Below are 18,611 nucleotides of genomic sequence, written 5' to 3'. Positions count from 1 at the left end.
CGGCATGAAATTTTCGCGAACTGCCACCAGCATTAAGTGCATGTAGTGTAGACAAGAACTTTCGCGTGCTTTTTAATTTCGCGAATCTTGGCGCTCGCGAAATTCGCGAAATTAAAGTGCACGCAAACATTCCTCGTTTTACAGTATACTCAGGACTCATCCTCAATGGGTTAAAAGTAGAGTATATCAGACAAATATAATGCATGAAGTTTCATCAAAATTGTACCAAAACATGAGAGGGTTTTGAAATTTAAAAGTTTCAATGTTTTCATGAGGCCGTGATTTTTGAAGCAACAGTGTGTGTAGTAGTTGGTATTTGTCTTTTGTTTGGTTATTTTTTATATGAAATCAATGACAAAAAAAAAATTATCCTTCTTGTCAAATTGTGGTCTAGTCTTGCAGTACCCTAGCATCAGTGACTTTAAAGGACAAGTTCACCTTCATAAACATAAGGATTGAGAGAATGTAGCAATATTAGTAGAACACATCATTGAAAGTTTGAGGAAAATTGGACAATCCGTTCAAAAGTTATGAATTTTTGAAGTTTTTGTGCAGTAACCGCTGGATGAGAAGACTACTGCAGTGTGTGAATAACTTAGATGTCACATGCGTACAACAATATAACGAAAATATAAAGAGAATCTCACAAAATTTCATTGTTTGCAAAAAGTACACATTCCCCCGACTCGTTACCGACAAATGTTATGGGTAATATTATTCCCCATGCCTTTAGAAAAAGTCAAGTCAAGTGCTCTTTTATTATGCGAAAAAAGTGAAAATATGTTGAATTTTCTTTACATTTTCTTTATACTGTTGTACGCATATGACTCACAAGCTGTAGTAGTCTCCTTATCCAGCGGTTCCAACACAAAAATTTAAAAAATTCATAACTTTTGCATTGATTGTCCAATTTTCCTCAAACTTTCACTGATGTGTTCTACTAATATTGTTGCATTCTCTCAATCCTTATGTTTATGAAGATGAACTTGTCCTTTAAGAGAAAGAGGGTGTGCTTTGCTATCAAAGTTAATAGTAACAAGAAATATTTTATGATCAAATTTGTTGTATTCAAACCATTGGAATAGTTGTAAGGTGATGACACACTAGCCTTTGCTACTTTGAGTTTGAGGATGCAGTTGATGTTATTAGCTGTAAAATCCCATAAATTGCTTATTTTTGTACAATTTTTGAAATTGTATTGAATTCTTTTCACATTTTCTTATATAATCCAAAGTATAAGATGTCACAATATTTCTTTTTAATTATCCAGAAATGATAGATCAAACTTTTAAAATTCAGAATTTTTAAAGGAATTGTCTGATTGTCCTTAAACTTAACTGATGTGTTCTATCTTGTCTGCATTCATTCAATCGACATACTGTACTGTACATGTTTAGGTTTCATTTTCTCTTAAAGGGGATTTCTATAAAGTTGCAACAAATAGTTTACATACAAGTGAGACTACGGCACCTACTGCGTAGGTGGACCCAAATATCAGCGCTTGTATTATAAAGAGATTCGCTCTATAGATCGCTCACTGCTGTGTGTCATGGCCTATGGTGAAAGAGAACACGCCAACTTGTACATTGAGCTCATCTTGGCAGAAACAAAAGGGTGGGGAACAATTTTAGGGGGTGCACATGTAGTTGCTGTTTATAGCTTGATTTTGATGAAGAAAAGACACAGTGCAAAGTGCATGTTCCCTTTTCTGTAAATCATGTATAATAATAGATCTCATAGCAATGTGGGATTTCATATCTTACCATATCTTGTAACTTTTTATGAGGATATGTGCAATTTCCGTGTGCGGTGTTACATGAAAGTGAAAGTTCTCTATTATAAACTGGAGAGCACTCAGCAATCATTATATAGTCACATACAATGTACATGACTTTCAAGTCATAGAACACATTAAGCTTTTTATCATCATTAGCAAGCTTGTAGAACATGTGCATGAGGTATTATACGTACTGTATGTACTAGTTACCCTATTCACTGAGCTCTTTCAGATTAACTTGAATGACACAAAAACAAGGTCTGTATGGCAGAAACCCTCTGAGTGTTCAAACTTCTGTACATGCGCGGAGACTCCAACTCTGCCACTTTCGACGGGAGATCTCCTGCCGAAAGCCCATTGCTGGTTGCACAGTCTCCCATTCTCCCGCTTGAAATTTAATTTCTCTCGCCCCGGCTCTGTGTCTCCCGCTTGAAATGATTTCTTACTCCGTGTCATTGTATGTTGAAAAATAAGCCTGAGATAGCATGAGAGAGCATCTAGAACCCAAGGAACTTTGTGCTCGTGATGTGCGCGAAGCGCACATCCAGTTGGAGTCTCCTGTTTGCTAGGGGTTTCAGGCAGGAGAATCTCCAAATCAGAAGGTGCTTGGGGTTGAAGTCTTTGCATGCGTGCAGGGCACATTGTAAGTACATGGTCATGTGTCATGTATACACTTAGTATTCCATCTGTTGCATTCCAACTTCCCTGTGCCCTGCTTTCTATACTACATTACATGTAGCTCCTGTGCAAATTGACTTGAAACCAACACTGTACTCTATCAGGACTTTAGTGGCCAAAGTCTGTATTGCTGATATCGAAGCAAGTTCTTTCTGCTGTCAATAGTTAAAAGAAAATACTTGTGGTTGATTTCTTTCATCTTGTGTAGTTCTCCTTTCCTTTTGTTCTTTGTTTTGTAATAATATGGGAGGGACTTTAAGGACCTTCAAAGGTTCTCCCCATTGGCCACTCTCGTCGTGCAAATGAATTAAAATTCCACTTCTTACTGGTATTATAAAGAGGAAGTCAAGCTGATAAAATCATTCCATTAGAAATCTGCATTATGAGGCATATTGTAGGCCTACAGGTACCTAATATCAAATAGAGAATACCAAGGTGCAATATACACATAAGTCATACACTGTACATATCATTTTCACAGGATACTTTGATACGTACAGCATACTGTAAAAGTGGAAATTTTCGCGGTGTTTAAATTTTCGCGCATTTCGCGAATTTCGCAAATCAGTAAAAGGAAGTTTTGAAACCTTCTACTTGGACCAGTTTATATGAAACAGTTTTATGTTTTGGTGAAAAAGTACATGTACAAATTACAAGAGTGAATGATGTCATTCCCACATGCTTTTCCCAATGGTTGTGTACTAAAACAAAAAAGTCCAAGAGTACACAATAAAACAATATGTTATAGCCTGTTGAAGACCAGTTCGAGTATACTCGGGCTGGTGTATACATGGGAAATGTGTGTTATAGCAAAATCAGTCCGTCCTCAATATGATAAGATGTTTATGGTTGATCTAGTAATCAAGTGGCTGCAACTACCCCTTCTCATTAAAAGTCATCATGGAGAGAATTAGAATATTAATCATCACAATCCATCAGACCAAATGCATACATTTGTAGATACAATTCTATGCCATGCATGATTGATTAAATCCATGGTCACTGATTGTCAGTGTAAGAACAAATTACTACTGGCTACACACTATGCACATTATTTCATGTGAATACATACATTTTGCTACGATAGTACTGTCATTTGATACTATGCCTAGCCTAAGATAAATTTCACTGACTTTTCATAACAGGAAATCACACGCTATTTTTGGTCTTCCCCGGAAAATCCCACTGATTAATCTACCGTAGCATTGCTGGATATATTTGTTTTAAGACAGTACTGTGCAGAAGTTTCCCATGCCAATTGTCTGTTCCTTGGCACCCACACAAAACATGAGAAACAATTCGTGTATCAACTGGTGCATCCAGCCAGTTTGATTTTGTTCTTTTTTTAACCAAAAAAAAAAAAAAAAAATCAGTTTTGCAAATTGAATAGTCTACATATGTTGTACCCACCTGAGATAAGGACATTCTTGAAAATGTTGTACTAGAGGTACCAAGATGATGCAGATGAATGATCTATTTGTCTCCATGACAGACTTTATTCATTGATTTTAGTACCAGAACTGGCATAGATGTGTGTGAAGTTCAAGCTCTAAAGCCATACTTGAAAGTTTGCTCTTAATAACATGTAGTGATAAATATAATTATATCCTTGCATATTGATGAAGATTAGAGGGCTACATTTGGCATAGTATAATCTACTATTAAATTGATTCAAAATATTTGGGCTATGTGAAGAAAGAATTATGGATTGTTCTGTTTGCCAACTGTCATTTGATGTCAAATGCTATGGGCACATTTCTATTCTAGAGTTCCACCCCCCACCCCACGCAAAAACATAATTTTGCAAAAACACATCTTTCACAGAGATGCGTAGATTAGCATTTCAATGCAAAAATATTCAAACTGTGAATTGCCTGTTCGCACACTCCTATTGAATGCAGAAAGATAACACACATTTTAAAGTTTGAAGAATTTAAAACTTTCAAAACAATCTGATATAGAGAGTCAAAATTTAATGTGAACTCCAAAAGTTATAGTTGATACCAGGGTCCTGTTTGATAAAACTTGTTTATATAGGAAACAACTGCTACATTTCTATGACAAATTTGCTCACAGCCAATCAGATGCAAGGATTTTAATAGCTTATTAACAACTATTGTAACTTGTTATCATTGACAAGTTTTATGAAACAGGACCCTGAAGTGCTTTCAAAGAAGATCATCTCTTCCAAACAGCTATAAAACAATTTTTGATGTCACAGTAGCGGAAATTTCACAAATATCATGGCTTAATGGCACCAAAAGAGCACTATCCCTACATTTTCACCTGATATAGGCATGGAAACTGGAATTTACAAGATCACTTTATTGATGACAGGTCAGAGGAACTTGTTCATGTTACTACAAAAATCAAGATTTTTAAAGTTCTTATTTTCTTTTGGTCATTGTACTGTATTGATGACATCATGAATTGTCAGAGGATTTTTTTTTTCATTGAGAAAACTTGAATAATTCAGAACTTTTGAACATATTGTCAGATTTCCATCAAATTTTCACCTTGTGTTTCATTATCAAATCGCCCTGCATTTACTGTATTCAAATGTGTTTTGAAGAAATTTCCCCTTTGTAACAGAAAAACAAAATAGACAGCTGAGTATGCACTAAATTGAAGTGAAGCAACAGCGGTGGAGCTGAAAATTAGACTCTGTCCCTCGCCTGTCGGACAAAAGCAGTTAGGGGGATGGGGGAGGAAAATGTGAAAGTCATCTGGAAGTTTTTAGCTTATAAATGAACTGGAATTGTAAGTGTGGAAGGACAAAAAGGATTTCATTTGGATAATGGAAGTGGTCGTTGATCGGAGCTATCAAATTTTGTTTGTTTCTTTCTGATGATGCCCAAACGATGGCCTTTTACTGCAGAGCTTTTTGCCATTTAGTCTTTTTCGGGTTTTTATTTCTGTTTCTAGACATTATGTAGTTTACATTTGCAGAATGCAAAATGTGACAAAGCAAGAAGTGCATATTGTGTACCCTATAGAGGAGACTCTTATTCTTATACTACAAAAAAATTGTACGTATACAAAAGGAAGTAAAAACAAGATTTAGTTTATGTAATTGAGAAGTGTTATGTTTGCATAATAAAACCAGTTAACTGTACAATTGATCTGTCATAATCACCAGATGTAGTGCTTGGCATTCTCAGTGCTCCTCAAAAATGTTAAACTATTTTAGACCCATCCTGTTTTATGATAGAATCTAAATGATGAAGGCATCTGAATGCATGTTCTTTCTTTTTGTGGGTTTGTGCATTAAATGTCACTCCAATGTTGCACATGTACAAATACCCACCTATCCTCAATGCAGCTTTAGTGTGGGATTATTCATTATGTTATTTACAAGAAATGAATGGTTCCTCCATTGCATTTCAATGTAAAAACAACAGCAACAAAACTCTCCTCCTCTTTGAAAATACAGCTAAGGAAGTTTATTTCAGAAATGTCTAAGAAAGTGACCACGATTTCTGTTTTTAGCTATTCGTGGCATCTCGTTACCATGTTTTTGTTTTCTGTTTTGTCTTGACTTTTGAAATATTACTCTCTCTTTTTTTTTTAAGCCATGAAACTTCCAGAGAATTTTCACTGATCTGTTTGCACGCATTTGTCAACTGTGATTCTAGCTACTCTGTCTGATGGGGAAATCGGCCTCTAAATCCTCTGGAAACTTTGAGGAAATTCTCACTAATCTGTCAAGTTAACTTTCCCTTTTGTTTCAAAGTAATTCTATTGTTTAAGTTTGTGTTGTTATTTTTTATAAAGGATGAGGTACAGCACAATGGACTGCACAAGATACCAACTATCATACAGACAACAAATATTTGAATTTGTTAATTTCCTGATATTTTTTCTTTTAAAATCAATGCGTCATCCAGAGTTTTTCTGCAAGACCCGATCATGAATGACTATTTTAGTGCAACCCTTGATTTCACCTCTCTATTACAGTATTACAGTACAATTGGTTATGGGGATTTCCAAAGATATATGACCGACAAAGGTTTGTGTCAGCAAACTATGGTCTCACCATCCTTCAGGGTCTTTTATCCTTGTACTGACAGAGATGAATGACTATGATGAAGTCCGACGAGTAGTCATCTGCACAGTTTCACACCAACATGGCTGTCTGTCCGAAGTCGTCAACCATGACATTATTTGATGCTCTGGCAATTTTTTTTTTTGTGGAGACAAAAGTGAAACTACAACATGTACCCCACTCACAACACTGAGACCATCGTGGACATCGCTGTTGAAATCTGAGTTTCATTGTTTCCATGATATCCTTGACTGCAGTCAGTGCAATTACCCCCCCCCCCCCCCTTCCCTTGTGTTTTTGAGATGAAAGTACATATCAAAAGCCATATCAACGAAAATTAGCATGCATGATTCAAACAAGAACAATAAATTAGAAGACAGTGAAAGTTTGAGCAAATTCTGATCAAAACTATGAAAGCTATATAGATGATTTTTTTTTGTTGATATGTTGCCAATCATGCACAAAATATTAATGTTCAACTCCATGGTGCAGCATAGGAGCTCACTTTCACTTGCCCTGTGCATTGATTCCATAAAATTTCTTTCTTTTTTGTCATTAGTGACAGAATAGTTCCTTTTTTCTTTAAAGATGTATGGGATTAGAGAAAAAATATATATATATTTGCAGTGATTGTGTCTTACTTTACATTACAGAGTTAATGGGCGATGTGCATGGTGTGTGACATCACACAATTTCTAATTTGTTGATTAATCACAACTTTAAAAGAATCATCGTTATCTCTGTTTTGTTTCGAATATATGCTCAAACTTTCACTGTCATCAAATGCTCCTCTAATTTGTTTCCATCTAATCACTGTTTCAGGGTGGAATCTTCCTACAATGTATTAAAAGTGGTTTTTTTTTTATGCCTCCGCCAACGAAGTGGCTGGAGGCATTATGTTTTCGGGTCGTCCGTCCGTCCGTACGTACGTCCGTACGTACAGTGTACGTACGTCAGTCCCGTTTTGTTTTTGTCGATATCTCAAGAACCGTGTGGTGGTTTTACATCATACTTGGTATGAGGGTATATCCTGGGGGGATAATACTTTGTTTGGATTTTAGGGTCACGGGGTCAAAGGTCAAAGGTCACAGGTTTTGTGAAAAAAAAAGGTTGAAAATTCATGTTTTTCTCCATATCTTGCAAATGGTTCAAGGTATCTTCATGGAACTTAGTATATATGCTTGTTCCAATGGGCAGTGATTATCTAGGGAAGTTGGGGGTCATGGTTCAAAGGTCAGGGGGTCAAAGGTCAAGGTCAACTCCTCAAAATATCACTACTTTCCTTATATTTATGCAATGCCTGAAGGTTTTTTTTTTTTTAACTTGATGTATGCATGTATTACCCGATATATATTCTGTGGGAAGTTTCTTGCCAAAAGGTCAAAGGTCAAAAGGTCAAAGGTCAAGTGAAAGTGTTGAATTGCACTTTTTCCTCCATATCTCAAAAGTAACTCAAGGTATCATCATGAAACTTACATATTTATGCATGTTCAACCTAACAGTGATTCTCTTTAGAACTGTGAGGTCAAAGGTCAAAGGCCAGGTTTAGATAATGCTATTTTCCCATTTGATACTGAAATTATACTTAATCACAATACCTTGAAAATTACTCAATGCATAAACTTATAAAAGGGTCAAAAGTCAAGTAAAAATCATCAGTTCCCCAAATACCTGCACTCTGACATTTTAATCATTCGTCCAATTGAACCTAGTTCTAGGAAAGTGAACATTCAGCACATTTTTGTGGTAAACCTGTCATTTCAATATTTTGCCAATTGTGTGAAACTGTCATCACACATTGTCAAGACATTGTACTATAGACCTATTAGGAGAACCATGCATTATGGCGGAGGCATATCAGTCGCCGTAGCGATATATCTAGTTTAATAATGATATCCATTTGAACATATGAATGACTCTATGTAGCAGTCCTGGGCAAAGCTTTAATATTTAATGGTATGAGTACAAGACAGTGTAATATATACAGTTGTTGTATGCTAAATGTAGGTCATTGTACTGTGCACAATACATTGCATGTCTTCAATGAATCAAAAGTTATGTATTGTATTACAAAAGTATCTTCAAACTATTCCCTGTTTTCAAAGGATCATATGACAGATCAGAACTGTCTTTCAATGTGAAAGTAAAATGTAATGTGTTCTTATTTCAATGTCTCTAAATCTGCTTTAAAGTAGAAAATAACTCGATAGCCTAGGACCAAAACAGGATGCTGTAACTATATCTTACCTCTTGCTCGGTTGGGCAAGTAGATTTTCATATTGCTGCAGAACATTCACCCGAACATGAATTTTACTTCTTTGAAAAGAATGTCCAAAAATATAAGAAAAGAAAATCACTTTAAGGGCGGAATAAAAAACAATCATTTGAATAAACAGCACACGTTGATCTGCACGCTTAAAACACAGTCACTGTGCTGGTTAAAAGTATTTGGAGCCTGTGCTGGCTACGGGGTCCCCTGACTTGGCGGGGCATTTGCCCTTGTTATTGTGTTTTATAAAGAGAGATTGGTGGGGAGCTGTACACCTTAGTCGACTAATCTGTATTTGACTCTTTTTTCTTTCAAAAGTGGCACTCGGCCGTTATCTCAAGTTATTGTGTTCAAATGCTTTTCCCTGTTATTGTGTGATTTCAATACTTGTAATTAATATTTTATTGAACGTAATTTATTTCCATGACTCTTGTTATGGAGGGACTCCACTGCTATATGCAGGGAGACATTTTCGTTGTTTTGTGTTGTATTGTATTGTATTGTATTGTCTTGGTTGTGTGTTCATTTATGCTTTATACTTTCACAGGTATGATATTTACTTTGTTTCATGACAAATGTTTAGTTTTCAATAAAAACAGAAATACAAAACAAAAAAAAAAAACCCACAGTCATTGGAGTGCACAAACTTACTTCAATCAAGTTTTGGTATTTCTTTTCATTAGGGATTCTTCATGTAAAGTGAAAGTTGCTGAAATGAAAACAAAGCATGTGGCATCACTAAACAGTCATTATATTTAGGCTTCTCTATGGTTGACCTTGGGGGTTTGTAGGGGAAAAAAGTGAAAAAAAGGTGACTTCAAACTTTTTGCATGCTCAATCAGGCAGGCATCTTTTCCTCATTGCTCCAAACGCTAGCCGGACTTTCATTTTCACCGGGCTAGGGTTTCCGGAGCACCTCGCCAATAGTTTTGGACTTGTATCACATTCTATTCCTTGAAAAGGGAAAGAAAACATCTATACACTTGCATCATTGACAGCAGTAGTTGTAGCTATTTCTCAAAGTGTTCAGACAGTGTGTATTAAAACAAGTTGTGGTTCAAGTGGGAAGAAGTACATGTATACCTGGAAAGTACATTTGTACTCGCTGTCATGATTTTTGTATGAATTTTGTGGCGCGACAATGTTCAGTTCCCAGTGTCTGCCCCGATGCATACTCTATATGCTCACTCAGGCTGCGTATCAAAGTCACTTCACTTCTTGCCGCACATGTCATTCTAATTTTTTAGTGTTCCGGGGTTGGGCGTGATGAGAAAAACATACAGCATTTTATGGCGGAAAGCGCACGGTTGATTAGTCATGGCTCCAAATATGGGGGCAATGGTAGAGATGCGAAAAGAGACAAGACGGAGAAGGATATTGGGAGACGAACAGAGAGAGCGGCACATACACAGACACAAGAACAAACATGCACAGAGACAGACAGACAGATATACACACAAAAACAAACACATTTTACAGATAATGAGTATTAAAGTATGGAGTTACAACATAATTTAATACTCTCTGTAATCGGAGCAAGACAAGGAAACTGCATAACAGAAATCCAAATGTTACTGTGTCATGAGGCTTGGCTAAGATGGTTTATCTGAAAAAAAAAAATGATTTGAGAATGTCTTAATAAATGTTGGCAATAAAATTTTTTAAGAATGGCATGATTATACACGTACGATTGCACATAAAAAGACGATTACAATCATCACAATATGAAATGATTGAGTTAATGTTCAGGGTCATGAGTTTTGTGTGCATCAGTCAATTATGTTTGGAGGAAATGGGGATTTTGCAGGGAAAATGGAAAAAAATTGAAAATTTACTACATGTTCAAATGATAATGAGTGAAGAACTGGACTTGTTACGTAAAAGGAAAGCTTCACTCAACAACTGGAAATGTTAAATTTCTGCTCAGAGTACATAATTCAAAACTACTTTGGAATAATATACCATACTTTGGTATGATGGCTGTGAAATACGTCCATGTACAGATGTACATGTACCTCGTTTGTGCATTACCAGAGGTGAAGGGGGCAATGTCCAGGGTTACTGATCAATGTCAAATGGATTTTATCTCTTGAAACATATAAAATGAAGGGATCGTACTCCTAGCGGGATATTGTACTTACACAAGAAGGCATCCCAGAGGACTGCAAACTGTGGTTGAACTACTCTGCTTCCCTATTTAGGCTGTATGTCTCTGGTGTGATCATCATTTCCTTGTTTGTTTAATGCTAAAGGGAAATTTTTGTCATCTGTCCCTCCAATCTCACTTTTCCTTTTTTTTTTTTTCTTCCTAGCTATCTATATTTTCAGGAAACATTTCTCAACACACTTTTCCCTATAAAGCTTTAACAATTTGTTTGTGTATTGTAATGTATGTCAGTGTCTTCTGTTTTATAGTCAGTTGTTTGTACCAAGAGTCGACATCATGAATGAATTGGTTATCATCATCTCTCTTACTCTTTCAAGAGGTGGTATGATTGGCACCTAAAAGAGTTGCAAAAGTAAAAATACAGTTTCCGTAATACCGTACAGACTTATGTCCAAAAACAAAAACAAAAAGATAAAATGGGACCCTCTGCAATGAAAACTTTAAAAATAACGAATCAATCCAAATCCAATTTCAGGGTATGAAACTATTACCCACATCTTACAGAAAACCCCCATTGCTTCAGTGGTCAAAGAGAAATGACATTTTTTAGAGCATGTCAGAAATCCCTTCCCTCCAAGTTCTGTTCATAATTGTGTTCACATTCATATGCAGGATCCAAGTGCTGAACTTGGAAGAGACATGCCTATGACATGCTTTACAATGATCCACATTTGTCCGTGACCACTTAACCAAACTGAATGTTTTTGTTTTTTTGTGTGTGTGCAAAATATAGGTAAGATGTTATATTTTTAGACCCTGAAATAGCATTCAGATAGTTTAATCATATTCATGAAAGTTATCAATGCAGAAATCCAATTGTATTTCGTTTTCTTTTCTTTTCTTTTTTTTTTGGGGGGGGGGGGAGGGGGACATTCTGTATACATGTAGTTCCATTTAAGATTGCCTTCTGCAGAACAAAATGACTACAATGTATATTCATACTTCATAATTTGCTGTGTCATATTGTCAAGAATCACAATTGTCAAGATATGCTTTCAAGAGATATGACTTATACTTAATAGTTTGTCTTTCATTTATGTTTCTGCATAGTACAAGTTAACAAATCATATTAAAAATATGCATCAATTGGTTATATGTGATGAGATTGGGTTCCTTCCCCCTTTGCCCACTCAGCTGAATGTTTATCCCTGAAAATCTGTGCCATTTTATTCTCTATTTGTCTCTTTGTATTCAATTAGATGGTACTTTGGCAGGATTGGCCGCAAAGATGCCGAGAAGAAGTTGATGGGACTGAATCTCCCGAGGGGTACATTCATCGTCAGAGATGGAGAGGCAAATCCAGGTAACTTCCCCCACCCTAACCCCTCCCCTGCCTGTTGGAAATGGAGGGGACTACTAAAAAGCTTTAACCCATTGAGGACGAGTCCCGAGTATACTCGGGCAGGTGTCTATGGGAAATGCTTGTTGTAGCAAAATCAGTCCGTCCTCAACGGGTTAATAGCTTGTCTATACTGCAGTCCCCTCAAAATAGAACCCTCCCCCCCACCCCCCACGCCAAAAAAAAAAATAAAAAAAATAAAACAAAAACAAAAACAAAACAAAACAAACAAACAACAGACAAACAAACAAACAATGGGGGAAAACTAAGGAAACCTTTGCTGCTTGTTGGAAACAAAAAGTGGGATAAAAAGAGAGTGTGCTCTGGATGTACATGTACCACATGCAGGAAAATACAGAAATTAATGGGGGGTGGGGGAGAAAGTGGATCTTAAAAGGCAGTAGATGAAGAAAGGAAATACACAACTTTATAGAAATGCAGAGACTCCAACTCTCCTGTTTTCGATGGGAGATCTCCTGCCGAAAACCCATTTTTGCAAAATCTCCCTTTCTCCCGCTTGAGATTTAATTTCTCCCACCCTGGCTCTTTGTCTCCCGTTGGAAAGGATTTCTTACTTATTTCTATCGTATGTTGAAAAAATAAGCCTTAGATAGCACCAGAGAGCATCTAGAACCCTGGGAATTTCGCGCTTCGCACACATCAAGTTGGAGTCTCCTGTTTGCTAGGGGTTTCAGGCGGGAGAATCTCCAGATCAGAAGGTGCTTGGAGTTGGATTCTCTGGAAATGCATTGTTCAAAATGTATGTTATATTTCTTTGAAAGTATGTGGTAATGTGGGATTCCCTTACACGAGATCTAAGACTCTACAGCTCTGTAAAATCTTGCTTGACAGAGCCAGAACATGGGGTCCAAAATTAATTTCCCTGTACTCTTCTTGTTGCTTTCCCTTCCCCTAGCAACTAGAGACTTAAACAACCATGTCAGCCTCTGCTTTAATTCAAAGAATGAATTTAAAAAAAAATACACACACTTTTAAGTGGGTCAAGACAAAATAATCACGCATTCTGTACAAAGATTGAATGGCAAGGAGGACTGGCAGAGGAATTATTTAAATCAGGCAAAGAAGAAATAAAGATCATTGCAATAGAAGTTAAAGGCACTCAGTCGTGGCGAGTGGTTTGTGCAGCACGGAGACGAACGCAACGCGCTGCCTCCCCCATTCTGTATCAAATGTAGTGACCCCGAATGAGAATAGCGCTGGCTCAATGGGTCAGCGAACAAAACGCGTAGGTCACAACAGCGCTCTCTGTGCTTATCTCCTAACCCAAAATGGCTGTCCGAGCGAGCCACGTGAGCTTCCAAATGGACGCACACACTCAGTGCGCATGCGCATGAAGAGAGGCCAAAAGAGCCATGCGTTTTCTGGCCTCTCTCCTCCAATCACCGCAGCTCGCGGTGACAATATTTGTGTATGATGCGTACACACACATGCACACACACATACACACGCGTCTTCTGGCCTCTCTCCTCCAATCACCGCAGCTCGCGGTGACAATGTTTGTGTATGATGCGTACACACACATGCACACACACACACGTGTCGCAGTGGCAGCATTGTCCCACACGTTTATGGATATACTGACTGTTGTAGCACCGAGAGTCTGGCATTGCGCAATTGCATGCACAAACTTCGGTCGTTTGGAGTTTACGTACCATTAGGGATGGCGATCAGCTGCCTTTAACTCCATTTATGTTAAATTGAGATATTTGTGATTAAAGCTGCTAAAAAAAACCATAGAAAATATTATAAAGTATATGGGATATTTTCAATCATAACTTCAAGAATATTCTTTGCTATTTAATAGCAAGTGATGCATCACTGGAAATGTTTTATTTTGCTCTATGTGATGATGGGCGTCCATTGTACCTAATTTTTTTTTTCAAATTGGCACTTACACTGTTTTGCCATCAAACTCTTCTAACTTGTTATGTTTTCGCACATCTTTATGCTACAAGCATGCACTGAACATGAAGACACACGCACTACATAAAGACAGTCCCAGGAGGATGAGTGGTGATCTTTGACAGCTCAGGGGTCAAAGGGTTAAAGAGCCGTTGATATATTAAATTGCACTACATTTCCAACATGAGCAAAACTCCCCACCTGCCTACAGCATGTCCCATGATCTCTTGTTCTAGTGTAGTTGTTGAGTTCTACATTGGTTTTGATTTCCTGGTTTACAGTTACAATTTATAATAATACAGCCTCCTCCCTGTAGTCAGTGTTGTATATCAAATGCAGTTCTGTAGGATACCTCACACCATTGGTGAGAGTTACTAAGAAAAAAACAAAAACGGAATGTAGTATACAGTATGAAATTTAGCCAATTGAAAGATGATCTCCTCATAAGATCCATCAACTAAGTCTGTGCTTTCAATGTGCATATTGTTGTTCTTCATTCCTTTTTATGCAGAAGAAAATGTGATGAAAACCTACGCATATAGAGTTACTGTTAGTCTTATGTTTATGCTACTCACTAATAGCCATGGTTGTTGTTTTTTATAGTGACGCCATATCTTCATGAATTACTCATATATCCAAGAAACAATTCAAGACAAGATGAAAAGTCCAGAAACACATGACGTAAATCCATTTTCATGACTCACCTACGTCTTGAAAATTTTTGTCAGTGTCAGCTGTGTGCATTCTTTCTTTTTTTTTCTTGCATTGCATCAGACTGTAACAGTGAGCTATTGCTTTTCCTCCATGGAGATGGTGTAAAAAACAACAACAAACAAACATGTTTTGCTGGCATCAAGGCACGCCACATTGATCTTGTGCCATCAGGCTTTGAGTATATTCATGCATAATATATTGATTTTGTATAAAATTATATATATTTATTTTGTGTGTGTATTCATGTCACATAACAAGAGTTATGATTGGTTGCATTAGTACCACGTGTCATAAATTGATTTTATTACAGTTAAAGATTGTGAACTCTTCTTTCACAGAAAATCCTGTGTTACACAGAGTTGAACTGAATCATGTCTAGCCTAGACAAATCAGTGTTATAAGTATGCATTATTGCTGTATAGCAAAGGTACACATGCTCTCTCTTTCTAGCCAATGTACACTCCAAATGCCTAATTTGCCCCCTTTGCAATTCTATTTTACCTGAGCCTGTAGCCTAGGTTGAGTACAACTGCACTGGTGCTCATTATGCATACATTTGTTGTGCTTAATCTACTATTGTGCCTTCAAGTTTATGTAGGCCTACTTCTTGAATAAGTACAATGTATGTTATTGATATTTGATATATATCGAGAGAAAAAATAGTAAGAGTGAAATCTATTTTGAGAATGATTATTTTTCATAAAGAAAGTATTCATATTTGATATATCATAATCATTGAGAAAAAGAAATAGTAACAGAGAAATTTATTTTGAGAATAATTTCTTTTTTCATTTGGAAATATATCTGTTGAGAGAAAGAGTCAGGAGTTTCTCAAATGATTCCAAATGATATTAGAATAGCCACATATCACATTCCGCCTCTCAAGGTTTGAAACTTGTGTGGTGAAACAAAGAGTCATTCTGGGATTCCCTTTCACTCTAGTTAGGTTACACGCAGTTGCCAAACTTGAAGTTTAGCTCCAAAACTTAACTGTCGATGATTAGCTCCACTCATGAATTCACGCTACGGGTCCACACGCGCACCTAAACTTTAAGTTACAACTTACGAGTTTACACCAGAAGTGCGGAGTCTTTGCTAGATGACCTTGTATGCCCATACAAAATAGCGCAGCTGGAGGTTGACCTGGATACAAACATAAAGCGAGGTTCATGCTAACTCACAAGCTCGTTGATTATTGTGTCCACAAGGAGCGAAACTATGAGTGGGTACCCCCCGTGGCTCGTGGAGAGAGTGTAAACCCTGAGATGTATCTTGGTTCTAATCATCGACTATACTGTAAGATTGCTAACTTTCGAGTGCGTCCACACGGTGCTGAACTATATACAAGCTAATCATCAAGAGTTAAGTTTTCGACCTAAACTTTAAGTTTAGGAACAGCGTGTGAACCTAACTTCTGTTTTCACGGAATGTCTTGGGGTTCTTGTTACCATATGAAGTCTACTTTATATTATAGATCAATCTAGCCATGATGGTCGGAGTATGAGACCAAACTATCTCACAAGTTGCTATTTTAATCAACACTGAACCAGTCATGTTGCTAGAGGCAGTAGGTGTAACGTGTTGTGATAATTAAATGACTCATACATCTACAGTGCCGACCGCGGGAAACGTCACGCTTTTCCGAGATCTGGACGAGGCCACTGACGCGTATCCCCGCGGGTACCCGCGGGTATACGCGTTCAGTGGACGAGTCCATCCGCCCGCACGGATAATCCATCCTCGGGAATTTGCGTCTCGATTGACGCGGGTTGGACGAGGGTGGACGAGGGTGGACGAGGGTATTCAAGGGCACATTCCCGTTAAGCTTTATTTTGACCGCTCAATCAAAATACATTTCATGGAGTTCCGACTTTGCCCATTTTCATCAAATTCCGATTTCAGGGGCTTCTTTTCGATTTAATCACACTCTGATGTCCACTGCCTTGATTGTTCGCTACTTTCTAAAGAAGTACACCTGCGGAAGTTGTGCACATGCGTTCATCACTCAAGTATCAATAATTTTATTAGAACATATCGACATCGGTTACGATCATCTCGCTATTCACGACTTTTAACGACCTGCGCCACCAAAATTTCATTGCTGAAAATTCGGTGGCCCAATCGGGCTACAAAAAAAAGTCGGATGTTTGCCTTTACTTTTGAAAATGAACAGCGGTAACAGTCGGCTCCGTAAGACGCAAAAATGAATGTCGCATGTTTACTTTTGATTTTAGAAATGAATCACGGTGACATTTGACTCCGTATGATACTGGAATAAATACCGAATGTTTGCTTTGGCGTTCGGAAGTGAATGATAATATTCAACTCCGTAAGACGATAAGATAAATGCCGGATGTTTGCTCTTACGTTCGAAAGTAAATAGCAATAACATTCAGCTCCGGAAGATGCTTGAGTAGGCTATATGTCGAATGATCCCTTTGACGTTCGGAAATGAATAACAAAAATATTCAACTCCGTACGATGATAAAATAAAAGACGGATATTTGCTTTTACTTTCGAAAATAAATAGCAATAACATTCGGCTTCGGAAAATGCTAACATAAATGTCAGATGATTGCTTTTACGTTCGGAAGTGAATAGCAGTAATATTCTGCTCCATACGATGCTAAAATAACTGTTGGATGTTAGCTTTTAGATTTCGAAATGAATAACAGTAACATTCAGGTGCGTTCGGTGGTAAAATTAATGTTCAATGATTGCTTTGATGTTCGGAAATGAATAACAATGACATTCAACTCCGTATATACGTTTATAAAATATACAATGTATATCTGATGTTTGCTTTTACGTTCGGAAGTAAATAGCAATAACACTCAGCTCCCGAAGATGCTAAAGTAAATGTCGAATGATCCCTTTGACGTTCGGAAATAAATAACAAAAATATTCAACTTCTTACGATAATAAAATGAATGACGGATGATTGCCTGTACTTTCGAAAGTAAATAGCAATAGCATTCGGCTCCGGAAGATGACAAAATAGATGTCAGATGATTGCTTTTACGTTCGGAAGTGAATAGCAGTAATATTCTGCTCCATACGATGCTAAAATAACTGTCGGATGTTCGCTTTTAAATTTCGAAATGAATAACAGTAACATTCACCTGCGTTCGATGGTTCGGAAATGAACACAATAATATTCAACTCCGTGTATACGATGATAACATAAATGTCTGATGTTTGCCTTTATGTTCAAGAGTAAATGGCAATAACATTCAGCTCCGGAAGATGCTAAAATAAATGTCGAATGTTTGCTGTGACGTTCGGAAATTAATAACAAAAATATTCAACTCCGTATATACGATTTTGCGTTCGGAAGTGAATAGCAGTAATGTTCTGCTCCATACGATGCTAAAATAACTGTCGGATGTTCGCTTTTAAATTTCGAAATGAATAACAGTATATACATTCAGCTGCGTTCGATGGTTCGGAAATGAACACAATGATATTCAACTCCGTGTATATGATAACATAAATGTCTGATGTTTGCTTTTATGTTCAAGAGTAAATAGCAATAACATTCAGCTCCGGAAGATGCTAAAATAAATAACGCATGTTTGTTGTGACGTTCGGAAATGAATAACCAAAATAACTCCGTATATACGATGATAAAATAAATGTCTGATATTCGGTTTTACGTTCGAAATATAACAATAACAATCAGCTCCCTTCGACTTTCGG

General features: G+C 37.1%; 1 protein-coding gene across 1 annotated transcript in view; it reads left to right on the top strand.

The window, feature by feature from the left end:
* The window catches only part of LOC139720532 (tyrosine-protein kinase Fyn-like), a 77,202-nt gene that overhangs the window by 23,567 nt on the left and 35,024 nt on the right, over positions 1–18,611 (top strand). The window contains exon 5 of the mRNA XM_071631884.1: positions 12,136–12,239. Coding sequence (XP_071487985.1) covers positions 12,136–12,239 — 104 coding nt within the window. The remainder of the gene's footprint in view (positions 1–12,135; positions 12,240–18,611) is intronic.

Source organism: Diadema antillarum, unplaced genomic scaffold (genome assembly GCF_040938485.1).
Source record: "Diadema antillarum isolate AM-2024a unplaced genomic scaffold, OU_Dant_1.0 scf00000128, whole genome shotgun sequence".
NCBI classification, from domain to species: Eukaryota; Metazoa; Echinodermata; class Echinoidea; order Diadematoida; family Diadematidae; genus Diadema; species Diadema antillarum.
Note: the sequence above shows the minus strand (reverse complement) of the source record. Positions and strands in the feature narration are given on the sequence as shown.